We start from the raw sequence: 14,229 nt of genomic DNA on the forward strand, positions 1-14,229 counted from the left end.
TCTGCACCGCCATTCAATCTTGACTCATCTATCTTTCCCTCTCAACCCCATTCTCCTGCCTTCTCCCCATAACCTTTGACGTCCTTACTAAACAAGAACCTACCAACTCGGCTTTAAAATTACACCGTGACTTGGCCTCCATGGCAGTGAATCGTGTTTCCTTACTGGCCTCACTTACATCACATTTAGTGACTTCTGCAGATGCACCATAGAAAGCACACTGTCGGCTTGCATCACAGCCTGGTTTGGGAACAGCTCTGCCCAAGACCGCAAGCAAATGCAGAGAGTTGTGGATGTAGCCCAGCCCATCACACAGACCTGACTTCCCACTATCGATTCCACCTGCACTTTACACTGCCTCAGAAAAGCAGCCAACACAACCAAAGACTTGTCCCACCCCGGTCATTCCGTCTCCCTGCTCTCGGCAGGCAGAAGCTTGAAATCGCACAGCTCCAGACTCAGGAACAGCTTCTTCCCCTCTGTTATCAGGCTTCTGAACAGTCCTTCCATAAGCTAGGGCACTGTCCAATTCACCTCTACCCCATTGTGGACATTGGACTTTGTCTGTGGAACTGGTGCACTACAATGCTGAGAACTAGATTCTGCACTCTGTATCTTCCCCTTTGCTCTACCTGTTGTACTGGAGTTTGACTTGTTTGTATTGAATAGCATGCTTTTCACTGCAGCCAAGTACACATAACAATAATAAACCTATACTATTCAGAACTCATGCGTAGATGGCAGCAGAAGTGTTTCAAATTAGGTAGATCCTGGTTTTTTTTGGAGAGGAAGATTTTTTTTAAAGTGAAGGGGCAAGAGATTCATCGGGGATCCAAGGAGGAACTTTTTCACCCAGAACGACTGGAACACACGGCCTGCCAAACCAGTGCCGTCGCCAGGACTATGGGCCTTCAAGGCCAAGATAAGGCACTTCATCTGAGAACTTTGAAACGTGAAAGGTACAAGATGGCACGGGAAATGTGGCGACTCTTGTGTACTGACTTGTGTACTGCTGGAGCACACAATGGTCCATTGTTGGCTGGGGAAGACGGGCAAAGGAGAGGGATACATGGATGTGAACAGTGGACCTAGTAGGCCAAGAAGTGTGGGGGAGGGGAGGGTAAAACTGGTTGGGAATACGAGGAAGGGTCCCTGCTCAAATTGTCACCAATCCATGTCCTCCAAAGATGCTGAAACAAGGAACAACAGATCCTGGCTTACAAAAAGATACAAAGTGCTGGAGTAGCTCAGGCCAGACAGCATTTGTGGAGAACACGGCTGGGTGACATTTCAGGCCAGGACCCTTCATCTGACCTCTGCTACCTGGCCCGCTGAGATAATCCAGCACTTTGAGTCTATCCTTCCTCCGCAGATGCTGCCTGGCCCACTGAGTTACTCCAGCACTGTGTTTCTATATCTCTTCATATTGGGAGTAGTTCAGGATAGGATTAGTGTGCACACGGGTGCACTATGGTCGGCACGGATTCAGTTGGCCGAACGGCCTGTTTTTCGGCAAAGTGTGCGGGGGACAGGTTTAGTTTAGTGTCACGTGTATCGGGGGACAGTGTAAGGTTTTTTACATCAGTACCTTGGCACACGTGACAAGAAACTAACGTACCTTTACAATCCGCAACTCTTCCAACATGTCCCACACCTTCCTTCCATTCTTATTCCAACCAGCTGCCTCCCTCACTTGTGTCGAACTATTACCTCCCACACAGCTCCTGACTTTCTTCATTTTTCAGCTTTCCTCAGCCCCTAAGATCCTCTAGCGAGCAAGATAGATCACTCGATGAAAAAGACGTAGTACGGTCACGGGCAGATTCATGGGTCATTTTCGGCCCCATTTCCGTAACCGGTTTCCGTCTCCGCACCAAAGATCCCATCATAGCGGAGCAAAGATACTAGTGCGGAGACGGAAGCCGGTTACAGAAACATCCTCGTAAAAATCAAAGTTATTTGGTGAAAATCTTCTCCTCATTTTCAGAATTATAATTTATTAACACAAACTGTTCCCCCGCAACGTTGATTACACTGCGAGTTGGGTCGGGTCGGGTTACTGAAATGGATGAAAAAAGGCCCAGGTTCCACTCCGTTGCGTACTACACGTCAGCCCATTGTATTTAGCAGGAGTGGTCTATCTTGCTCCGCTACAGGATCTATGACTACGATCAGCACAGCGGGTAGAGTTGCTGCCTTACAGCGCCAGAGACCTGGGTTCGAACCTGACCACCAGTGCTGTCTGTATGGAGTTTGTACGTTATACCCGTAACCGCGTGCGTTTTCTCCGGATGCTTCAGTTTCCTTCCACATCTCAAAGACATGTTAGTTTGTAGGTTAATTGGCCTCTGTAAATCGCCCCTAGTGTGTAGTTTAGTTTGGAGACACAGCATGGAAACAGGCCCCTCGGCCCACACTGATCATTGATCACCCGTACACTCATTCTATCCTACACACTAGGGGCAATTTATAGATGCCAATTAATCTACAAACCCGCACATCTTTGGGATGTGGGAGAATAGGATTAGTGTGCACACAGGTGAACTATGGTCGGCACGGACTCAGTGGGCCGAACGGCTGGTTTTTGTGCGGAGGACAGGTACACTCGTTCTATGTAAATAGATTTATTTATTGAAATCATATTCTATGTCGCTCTTCCAGGGAGATGCTAACTGCATTTCGTTGTCTCTGTACTGTACACTGACAATGACAATTAAAGTGGAATCTGAATCTGATCTAAAAGCGGAGCGCTGGGCTAAAACCCACAGGAGGAACGTACAAACTCCACACAGACAGCTCTGTAAATCCCCCTCCTGCCTGAAGGGGATGGATGAGAAAGGGGGACAACATAGAACTAGTGTGAAAGGGTGATCGATGGTCGGCGTGGACTCGGTGGGCTGAAGGGCCTGTGTCCGTGCTGTAGCTTTCAATCAATCAAACAAACAGTCTCAACAAGGGCCTCCAACTGAATCGTCCTTAGACTTGAGAAAGGACACAAAAAACAGGTCCCTCGGCCCACCGAGTCCACGTCAACCAGCTATCACTCATACACCATCTGACTATCCTACACACTAGGGACAGTTTAAACTTATACCAAGCCAATGAACCCACAAACCTGCACGTCTTTGGAATGTGGGAGGAAACCGGAGCACCCGGAGAAAACCCACGTGGTCAGAGGAAGAACGTACAAACTCCGTACAGACAGCACCCGTAGCTAGGATCAAACCCGGGTCTCTGGCGATGTAAGGCAGCAACTCTACCGCTGCGCCACCATGCCACCCTGTGCTTTTTCTCCAGAGATGCTGCCTGACCCGCTGAGTTACTCCAGCACTTTGTGTCCATCTAAACTCAACAAACTCTTCTGAAGAACCAGGATCACTTTATCATACGTGTGTGTCAGTGGTCACCTACTGACCAACCCGTCCATTCTCCTGACCCCTGTAACTGTGTGAATCATTGAATGGTGCTCTCCACACCAGCAAGACTGGGATAGATGGACACAAAGTGCTGGAGTAACTCAGCGAGTCAGGCAGCATTTATGGATAGGTGAAGTTTCAAGTTGGGACCCTCCTTCAGACTGGAGAAGGCTCCCGACCCGAAATATCACCAATGCTATTTGTCCCCCCCAGAGATGCTGCCTGACCCGCTGACTTACTCCAGCACTTTGTGTCTATCCAACCTAAACCAACCAAATCGCACTAAACCTCCTGAAGAACGGTCCCGAGCCAAAACATCATCCATCCTTTTTCTCTAGAGACGCTGCCTGACCCGCTGAGTTACTCCAGCATTTTGTGTCTATCCAAACAAAGCCACACCAAACCTTCTGATGAATGCCACCCATCCTTTTTCTCCAGAGATGCTGCCTGGCCCGCTGAGTTACTCCAGCACACTGTGTCTATCCAAACTAAACCAAACCTAATCACACTAAACCTCCTGAAGAACGTACCTAACAGATCCCGACCCGACCCTGAGGAAAGACATTCTTGCCATAGAGGGAGTACAGAGAAGGTTCACCAGACTGATTCCTGGGATGGCAGGACTTTCATATGAAGAAAGACTGGATAGACTCGGCTTGTACTCGCTAGAATTTAGAAGATTGAGGGGGGATCTTATAGAAACTTACAAAATTCTTAAGGGGTTGGACAGGCTAGATGCAGGAAGATTGTTCCCGATGTTGGGGAAGTCCAGGACAAGGGGTCACAGTTTAAGGATAAGGGGGAAATCTTTTAGGACCGAGATGAGAAAATCATTTTTTACACAGAGAGTGGTGAATCTGTGGAATTCTCTGCCACAGAAGGTAGTTGAGGCCAGTTCATTGGCTATATTTAAGAGGGAGTTAGATGTGGCCTTTGTGGCTAAAGGGATCAGGAGGCATGGAGAGAAGGCAGGTACAGGATACTGAGTTGGATGATCAGCCATGATCACATTGAATGGCGGTGCAGGCTCGAAGGGCCGAATGGCCTACTCCTGCACCTATTGTCTATGTTTCTATGTTTCAGCCCTTGCAGCGCCGGAGACCCGGGTACGATTCCGACTACGGGTGCTGTCTGTACGGAGTTTGCACGTTCTCCCCGTGACCTGCGTGGGTTTTCTCCGGGATCTTCGGTTTCCTCCCACACTCCAAAGACACACAGGTTTGTAGGTTAATTGGCCTGGCATAAGTGTAAATTGTCCCCAGTGTGTGTAGGATAGTGTTAATGTGCGGGGATCGCTGGCCCTTGTGGCTAAAGGGATCAGGGGGTATGGAGAGAAGGCAGGTACATGATACTGAGTTGGATGATCAGCCATGATCATATTGAATGGCGGTGCAGGCTCGAAGGGCCGAATGGCCTACTCCTGCACCTATTTTCTATGTTTCTATGAAAACGTCATCCATCCTTTTTCTCCAGTGACGTTGCCTGACCCGCTGAGTTACTCCAGCATTAGGTATCTATCCAAACTAAACCACACTAAACCTTCTGAAGAACATCACCCATCCTTTTTCTCCAGAGTCGCTGCCTGACCCGCTGAGTTACGCCTTGTGTCTACCTTCAGTATATACCAGCATCTGCAGTTCCTATCTACACGCACACTAAACTACAGGTGATTTGAAAGTACGGGTTGATTTAACAGAGCTTGAGGGATGAGATGTAGAAGCAGGAGAAAGCTGGGAAGATGGGCTCACTGAAGGTGGTCTTGAAGGTGTGGAGGTGCTTGAGGGAGTGGTTGACCTGGTAGAATGAGACAGTGCCCATGTCAAAGTCCAGTTCCACCTGGAACCTGTTGTATGTGGGGTCGCTGATGATGTCGGTGTGGGCTCCGGAGTGGCTGGCGGTCAGTGTGCCGTGGCTGAAGTGGACGCACCAGGCCTTGTCGCTGTTGGCCAGGTCTGAGGTCAGGCCTTCTCGGGCGATGCTGCCGTAGGCCACGCCGATGCCCCAGGCGATGCCCTCCGCCTCCACCACCCAGGTGTGGTAGCCTGACGAGAAGCTCTGGCAGCACAGGATCTGGCGGTGGGTGCGGAAGCGCTCGGGGTTGGACGGGTACGGCTGCAGGTCGTAGCCGAAGCTCAGGGAGCGGGCGTCCTCTGACACCGTCAGGAACCAGTAGGCCGTCTTGGGGTCCAAGGTCAGCCGAGCCCACTCACCTGCAGAGAGGGAGAGAGAGACAGTGTCATCCGCGTTGACCTACTGACCACACCAGCCGTGCTCCAGTCCAGTGGGACTCCTGGACAGAGTGGACGTGGACAGGGGCGCTTCCGTTGGGGCGGTACGTTGGCGGGCGCAGCGGTAGAGTAGCGCCAGAGACCCAAGTTCCATCCCGACTACGGGCGCGGTCCGTCAGTACGGAGTTTGCACAGTCTCCCCGGGACCACGTGGGTTTTGTCCGGGTGCTCCGGTTTCCTCCCACATCCCAAAGCTTTGTGGGTTAATTGGCTTCAGTAAAATTGCAAATTGCCCCTAGTGTGTAGGATACCGCTAGGGTTTAGGATGATCGCTGGTCGGCGTGGACTCGGTGGGCCGAAGGGCCTGTCTCCGTGCTGTATCTCTAAAGTCTTGAAGTCTAGTGGGAGATTTTAGGAACCAGAGGCAATCGTCTCAGAATAAAAGGACTTTCCTTTGGAATGAAAATGAGGAGGAATTTCTTTAGACAGAGGGTGGTGAATCTGTGGAACTCATTGCCACAGACGGCGGTGGAGGCCAAGTCATTAGGTATTTTTAAAGCAGAGATTGACAGCTTCTTGATTAGTACGGGTGTCAAGGGTTACGGGGAGAAGGCAGGAGAATGGGGTTGAGAGGGAGAGATAGATCAGCCATGATTGAATGGTGTAGACTTGATGGGCTGAATGGCCTAATTCTGCTCCAGTGAGTTATGAACTAGCCCAACACTTGGAGATCAGGATCATCTGAGAGTCAAGAGTGGTTGACACCACCCGATCTACCACGGGTACTGACCTCCCCACCCCCCCCCCCCCCCCCCCCCCCACCCTCAAACCTGTCTTCATCGACGGAACAGTAGTGGAGAGAGTCATGAGGTCATAAGAAATTGGAGTAGAATTAGGCCATTCGGCCCATCAAATCTACTCCGCCATTCAATCATGGCTGATCTATCTCTCCGTTCTAAGCCAATTCTCCTGCCTTCTCCCCATAACCCCTGACACCCGTACTAATCAAGAATCTATCTATCTCTGCCTTAAAAATATCCACTGACCTGGCCTCCACTGCCTTCTGTGGCAAAGAATTCCACAGATTCACCATCCTCTGACTAAATTAATTTCTCCTCATCTCCTTCCCAAAGGAACTTCCATTTATTCTGAGGCTATGGCCTCTGGTCCTAGACTCTCCCACTAGTGGAAACATCCTCTCCACATCCAATAATTGCATGGTCGACACAAGGTGCTGGAGTAACTAAGTGGGTCGGGCAGCATCTCTGGAGAACATGAATAGGTGACGTCTCGGGTCAAAACATCACATATGTTCTCCCGCTGAACTACTCTGGCATTTTGGGTCCATCTTTGGTATAAAACTAAATCTGCATCTGCAGTTTCTTGTAATGACAACTTCAAGTTCCTGGCCGTGCACATCTGTACACATCTGTCCTGGACCCAGCACATTGATGCAACCACATAGACAGCCCATCACCACCTCTACTTCCTTAGAAGATTGTATTTAGTTTTTAGTATTAGAGATACAGCGCAGAAACAGGCCCTTCAGCCCACCGAGTCTGCGCTGACCAGCGATCCCCGCACACGCTAGTACTATCCTGTACACACCAGGGACAATTTACAGAAGCCAATTAACCTACAAACCCGCACGTCTTTGGAGTGTGGGAGGAAACCCGAGCGCCCGGTGGGAACCCACACAGTCACAGGGAGAACGTGCAAACTCCATACAGACAGCCCCCGTAGTCAGGATCGAACCCGGGTCTCTGGCGCTGTGAGGCAGCAGCTCTACTGCTGTGCCACCGCGCCTCCTTATTAAACCTTTCCCCTCACAACTAAAGGGCCTGTTCCACTGTACGAGGTAATTCAAGAGCTCTCCCGAGTTTTCCCCCCCGATTCGAACTCGGGGAATGTCCGTAGGAGATCGTGGATAATAATAATAATAATACATTTTATTTATGGGCGCCTTTCAAGAGTCTCAAGGACACCTTACAAAAATTTAGCAGGTAGAGGAAAAACATGTAAGGGGAATGAAATAAATAGTAGAGACATGACTAGTACACAAAGTAAAGACAGAATTCAATACAAAACACAATATGAGGCAATTAATGTACAGATGAAAAGGGAGGGGGACGTGGGGCTAAGGATAGGCAGAGGTGAAGAGATGGGTCTTGAGGCGGGACTGGAAGATGGTGAGGGACACGGAATTGCGGATCAGTTGGGGGAGGGAGTTCCAGAGCCTGGGAGCTGCCCTGGAGAAGGCTCTGTCCCCAAAACTGCGGAGGTTGGACTTGTGGATGGAGAGGAGACCGGCTGATGTGGATCTGAGGGACCGTGAGGGTTGGTAGGGGGAGAGGAGGTCAGTGAGATATGTCTTGTAGCGGCTCGTACGAGTAACGGTAGGTACTCGGGACATCCGGTAAACTCGTGACGTTTTTTCAACACTGTGAAAAATGCCCACGAGTAAAAAAATACTCGTAATGAAAAATATTGTTACTTTTTGACTCGCACGAGCCGCTACGAGACATCCACAAACTCCTACTGACCCGCTACGGACATTCTACGAGTTCGAATCAGGGGAAAAATGGAGAGAACTCTTGAATTACCTCGTACAGTGGGACAGGCCCTTTAAACCTATCTCCTCTGGTCCTGGATCCCCCCTGGTAAAAGACTCTGCGTTCAGCCCAGCTCCCTCTCCTCCTGTCGGTCTCTAGAACTCACCGACAATGCTGGTGATGGCGGAGTGATAGAGCATGGAGTTCTGCACCCTCTCCTTGGTGTAGTCAGAAATCAGGTTCATGTTCAGCGTGTCCTTGTGGTGAATTGGAATCTTCTGCTTTTGTACCTCCGAGGCCCTGAAACGGAAGAGAAACATTCACTTGGCACGGACTCATAGGTTCACAAGTGATAGGAGCAGAATTAGGCCATTCGGCCCATCAAGTCCACTCCGCCATTCAATCGTGGCTGATCTACCTCTTCCTCTCAAACCCATTCTCCTGCCTTCTCCCCATGACCCCCGACACCCGTACTAATCAAGAATCTATCAATCTCTGGCTCGAAAGGCCGAATAATAATAATAATAATAATGGATGGGATTTATATAGCGCCTTTCTAATACTCAAGGCGCTTTACATCGCATTATTCATTCACTCCTCAGTCACAATCGGTGGTGGTAAGCTACTTCTGTAGCCACAGCTGCCCTGGGGCAGACTGACGGAAGCGTGGCTGCCAATCTGCGCCTACGGCCCCTCCGACCACCACCAATCACTCACACACATTCACACACATTCACACACAGGCAAAGGTGGGTGAAGTGTCTTGCCCAGGGACACAACGACAGTATGCACTCCAAGCAGGATTCGAACCGGCTACCTTCCGGTTGCCAGCCGAACACTTAGCCCATTGTGCCATCTGTCGTCCCGTCGAACGGCCTACTCCTGCACCTATTTTCTATGTTTCTATGTTAAAAATATCCATTGACTTGGTCTTCACAGCCATTCACCTCAAATCGTCTCATAGTTCAAGTCATAGGAGTAGAACTAGGCCATTCGGCCCATCGAGTCTACTCTGCCATCTATCTTTCCCTCTCAGCCCCATTTTCCTGCCTTCTCCCCATAATCTCAGGTTAAAGAACCAATCTCCGCTTTAAATTATTTGGTCTCCACTGCCGTCTGTGGCAATCAATTCCACAGATTCACCACCCTCTAAAGAAATCCCTCCTCATCTTTCTAAAGGTGCATCCTTTTATACTGAGACTGTGCCGTCTGGTCCTAGACTCTCCCACTAGTGGAAACATCCTCCCCACATCCACTCTATTCAAGCCTTTCACTATTCGGTACGTTTCAATGATGTCTCCCCTCGTCCTTCTAAACTCCAGCGAGTACAGGCCCAGTGCCGACAAACGCTCATTATATGTTAACCCACTCATTCCTGGGATCATTCTCGTAATCTCAGCCCGATGAAGCATCTTGTGCAGTGTTATTCCACCCCCTCTCCTCCCTCAGGGGGAGGCACTTCGGGGGGGAGAGGGGGCATTAATCAGGACAGACTATCCAGGCTATGAGTGCTGTCTCTATGGAGTTTGTACGTTCTCCCCGTGACCTGCGTGGGTTTTCTCCGAGTTTTTGGTTTCCTCCCACACTCCAGGTTTGTAGGTTAATTGGCTTGGTATGAATGTAAACATTGTCCTTAGTGTGTGTAGGATAGTGTTAATATGCGGGGATCGCTGGTCGGCGCGGACCTGGTGGGCCGAAGGGCCTGTTTCTGCGCTGTATCTCTAAACCAAACTAAAGAGACTGGCTTCCTGAACCCTCTGAGCCTGAAAACCTACAGGGATCTAGTGCTTTTGTACGGAAACAGGCCCTTCAGCCCACGCCAACCATCGATCCCACTTTCCCCATCCACTCCCTACACACTAGGGGCAATTTAGTTTGTTTTGTTTAGAGATACAGAATGGGACCAGACCCTTTGGCCCTGCACTTGCTCCATCCTACACACACTGGGGACTATTTGCAGAGGCCAATTAACCTGCAACGCCCAATGTCTTTGGGACGTGGGAGGAAACACACACACGGTCACGGGGAGAACGTGCAAACCCACACAGACAGCACCCGCTGCTGGGATCGAAGGTAAATCGAAGCTAAAACTAAAACCCCTGTCCCATGATGCGAGTTTACCCAAGAGCTCTCCCGAGTTTTAAAAAAAAATCAAACTCGAGGTACCTCATCACGAGTATTTTTTTTCTCTTGGAAGTTTTTCACACTGTTGAAAAAACTTCACGAGTTACCCCGTTTCCCGAGTACCTGCCGTTAGTGTTACGAGCCGTTACGAGACATCCACGAGCTCCGACGTACCCGCTACGTACATTCTACGTACTTACCACGAGTTTGTTCTTTAAAACTGGGGAGAGCTCTTGGGTAAACTCGGGATGACAGATGGCACAATGGGCTAAGTGTTCGGCTGGCAACCGGAAGGTAGCCGGTTCGAATCCCGCTTGGAGTGCATACTGCCGTTGTGTCCTTGGGCAAGACACTTCACCCACCTTTGCCTGTGTGTGAATGTGTGTGAGTGATTGGTGGTGGTTGGAGGGGCCGTAGGCGTAGATTGGCAGCCACGCTTCCGTCAGTCTGCCCCAGGGCAGCTGTGGCTACAGAAGTAGCTTACCACCACCGAGTGTGACTGAGGAGTGAATGAATAATGCGATGTAAAGCGCCTTGAGTATTAGAAAGGCGCTATATAAATCCCATCCATTATTATTATTATTAAACTCGCATGGCGGGACAGGGCCTTTAGATGAACTTGAGCCACCTCTAGGTCACAAGTATAATTTGTGGCCAATTTTGTTCTCAAGTTGGAGCTGGATAGAGTAACCACCCCTCCGCAGTAACACAAAACATTTATCTATTGCCTTCTGCTGCCCAGTTTACAGAGATACTGAAGCAGGCCTTCCCTCACTGATGCTCTGTGTCCGATGGTCTTGAAGTACCAGCCAATGTTACACTGTTCAACAGAGTAACCTTGAACCAATATACAGATGATTCTGCTAAACGCTACTGTTGCATACTGAAGAACCATGGAAATCCAAAACCAATTGTATCAATGGGGAAAGAGGTCAAATGTTAAAGAGTTTCAGACTTGCAATAACAAACTTATTTCAAAATAGACAATAGACAATAGATGCAGGAGTAGGCCGAGCCTGCACCGCCATTCAATGTGATCATGGCTGATCATCCCCAATCAGTACCCCGTTCCTGCCTTCTCCCCATATCCCCTGACTCCGCTATTTTTAAGAGCTCTATCTAGCTCTCTCTTGAAAGTATCCAGAGAACCTGCCTCCACGCCAAAATTAAAAGATATTTTAAATAGCTATGCCCCCCCCCCATCTGTGCCCCCACCTGGACTCACAACCATGACTCCCCTCCCTCCATTCCTTCCTCTAGCTTCACAATTCACAACTCTTCAATCCTTTTGTCTCACGCCTTGTGTCTTTTCATCTCTGGCCTTCGTCCAACCATCTGCCTCCCTTGCCCATATCTTTTCAATTACAAACACCTCCTGCCGTCAACTTAGCAAAAATATTTTCACTCCTCTCAAAATGTTTTCATCAAAAATCATACAATGTGGAAACAGCCCCTTCAGCACAACTTGCCCTTGCCAACCAACATGCCCCCCAGCTACACTAGTCCCACCTGGCCCATTTCCCTCTAAACCTGTAGGAAAGTTGCTGGTTTAAATTGAAGGTAGACACAAAATGCTGGAGTAACTCAGCGGGACAGGCAGCATCTCTGGGGAGAAGGAATGGGAGACCATTTAGGAGAGATGGGTCTCGACCCGAAACATCACCCATTCAGGGGATAAGGGGATAAGGCAGGAACGGGGTACTGATTGTGGATGATTAGCCATGATCACATTGAATGGCAGTGCTGGCTTGAAGGGCCGAATGGCCTACTCCTGCACCTATTGTCCTACTCTGCAGAGATGCTGCCTGCCCCGTTGAGTTACTCCAGCATTTTGTGTCCCTCTAAACCTGTCCTATCCATGTACCTATCTTAAATGTTGTGATAGTCCCTGTCTCAACTACCTCCTTCAGTAACTTGTTCCATACACCCATCACCCTTTGTGTAAAAAAAAAGTTGCCCCCTCAGGTTCCTATTAAATCTTTCCCCATGTCACCATAAACCTATGTCCTATGGTTCTTAATTCCCCTACTCTGGGCAAGAGAGTCTGTGCATCTACCCGATCTATTCCTCTCATGATTTTATACACCTCTATAAGATCACCCCTCATCCTACTGTGCTTCAAGGTATAGTGTCCTGGTCTCAATCTCTCCCTATAGCTCAGACCTACAAGCTGGGAAATCCTCTCTGCGCTCTTTCAGGCTTAACAGCATACGACTGTATCTTACGCAATCTCACGGCTGTAACGGACTTACTTTGAAAGGAGTTCTTTCACGGCCTGGGTGGGAGAAAGGCAGAGAGAGAGAGGCGATTAGATCACGGTTTTAAATGATTACACCCGGTAAACCAACGCAGCGGGAGAACGGAAGGTGCCGGAAACGGTGCGGAGGAGGTTAGGGTCGTGGTAGCTGTGCAGCACGGAAACAGGCCCTTCGGCCCACCCTGTCCGAGTTGGCTGGTCCCATTTGCCTGCATTTGGCCCATCCCTCCAATCCCCTATATCTGCCCAAATGTCCTTTGAAAGTCATGGTTGGATGTGTTTCCACAGCTGTGTGGTCGTGCAGCGGTAGAGTTGCTGCCTTACAGCGTAGTACGATCCTAACTACGGGTGCTGTCTGTACGGAGGCTGTGGATGCCAAGTCAATGGATATTTTTAAGACAGAGATAGATAGATTCTTAATTAGAACGGGTGGCAGAGGTAGCCTAAAGGGTCTGTCCCACTTTCACGACCTCATTCACGACCTTTTTTATTCGTGGACATTTTTCATCAGGCTAGAAAAACGCCCCGACCTACTTGATGCCACCAGTACCTACGACTAGCATCACGACCTGCTACGAACGACCTACGACCCCGTGACGACCATGCTGCGAGTATGAGTCAAAGGCAAACTCGGCAGAGATCGTGAATTAGGTCGTGAAGTGGGAAAGGCCCTTAACTCAGCGGGACAGGCAGCATCTCTGGATAGTGGGAATGTGCTCTGAAGAAGGGTCTCGACTCGAAACGTCACCCATTCCTCCTCCGCTCCAGAGATGCTGCCTGCCCCGCTGAGTTACTCCAGCACTTTGTGTCTGTCTTCGGTGTAAACCAGCATCTGCAGCTCCTTCCCACACAGGGTGTTAGGGGTTATGGGCAGGAGAATGGGTTTAGGAGGGAGAGATAGGTCAGCCATGATTGAATGGCAGAGTAGGCTCGATGGGCCGAATGGGCTCATTGTGCTCCTCTCACCAATGGAGGTGGCGGTGAACTGGAGCAGCGTGTGCGAGTGTGAGAGTGTGGCGAGGTGGACATACCTGGATGAAGTCGAGGGGGTCCTCTTGGGTCAGGCGCTGGGACTGCTCGTCGATCTGCTGGATGAGGTCCATGGTGCGGTCCAGCATGTGGGAGGAGCGGGAGCTGTGGGCCAGCAGGCGCTGACCCTCCTCATCCACCATGCTCAGCACCTCCTCCTCCCCCTCCCGCAGGCTCTCGCGCCACTCCGAGAACTTCTTCGCCAGGTTCCCCTTCAGCCGGCCCATCTGTGTCTGCAACCCACAAACCATGGCCGCCTGTCCGTTAACATGCTCTGCTACTGGGGCGGGGGAGGGGGAGGATGGAGGGCGGGGGAGACACCCCCACCTCCACATGTGAAGGGGTCTTTCTTTGGGGGTCCTTTCTTTGAGGGACATTTTCCGAGGGGCCATTTTATGTAGGGGGGGAAGGGGTTCATGGGGGCGGGGGGAGGGGTTAATGGGGTGGGGGAGGGGTTAATGGGGGTGGGGGAGGGGTTAATGGGGTGGGGGGGTGGGGTAATGGGGTGGGGGAGGGGTTAATGGGGGTGGGGAGGGGTTAATGGGGGTGGGGGGAGGGATTAATGGGGTGGGGGGGGTGGGGTTAATGGGGTGGGGGAGTGGTTAATGGGGGTGGGGGCGGGG

At 50.4% G+C, this 14,229-nt stretch overlaps 1 protein-coding gene across 1 annotated transcript; it reads right to left on the reverse strand.

Annotated features, from left to right (window-relative positions):
- Positions 1–4,839: 4,839 nt before the first annotated feature.
- On the reverse strand, positions 4,840–13,857 carry LOC116984596 (E3 ubiquitin-protein ligase TRIM7-like). The gene is made up of 4 exons (XM_033038825.1): positions 13,609–13,857; positions 12,573–12,595; positions 8,363–8,496; positions 4,840–5,626 (listed from the first exon to the last, which is right to left on the reverse strand). The coding sequence occupies exons 1-4, from the start codon at positions 13,855–13,857 to the stop codon at positions 5,106–5,108; spliced, it is 927 nt and encodes a 308-aa protein (XP_032894716.1). The 3' UTR covers positions 4,840–5,105.
- Between the last annotated feature and the right edge of the window lie 372 nt (positions 13,858–14,229).

Source organism: Amblyraja radiata, chromosome 2 (assembly GCF_010909765.2).
Source record: "Amblyraja radiata isolate CabotCenter1 chromosome 2, sAmbRad1.1.pri, whole genome shotgun sequence".
In the NCBI taxonomy this organism is placed as follows: domain Eukaryota; kingdom Metazoa; phylum Chordata; class Chondrichthyes; order Rajiformes; family Rajidae; genus Amblyraja; species Amblyraja radiata.

Excerpts from the sequence above, each read along its gene's own strand:
- LOC116984596 (XM_033038825.1), bottom strand. The coding sequence starts at position 13,857 with ATGGTTTGTGGGTTGCAGACACAGATGGGCCGGCTGAAGGGGAACCTG. Across the intron at positions 12,596-13,608 it reads ACCCCCTCGACTTCATCCAG|GCCGTGAAAGAACTCCTTTC; the intron begins GTATGTCCACCT and ends TCTCCCACCCAG. Across the intron at positions 8,497-12,572 it reads GTGAAAGAACTCCTTTCAAA|GGCCTCGGAGGTACAAAAGC; the intron begins GTAAGTCCGTTA and ends CTTCCGTTTCAG.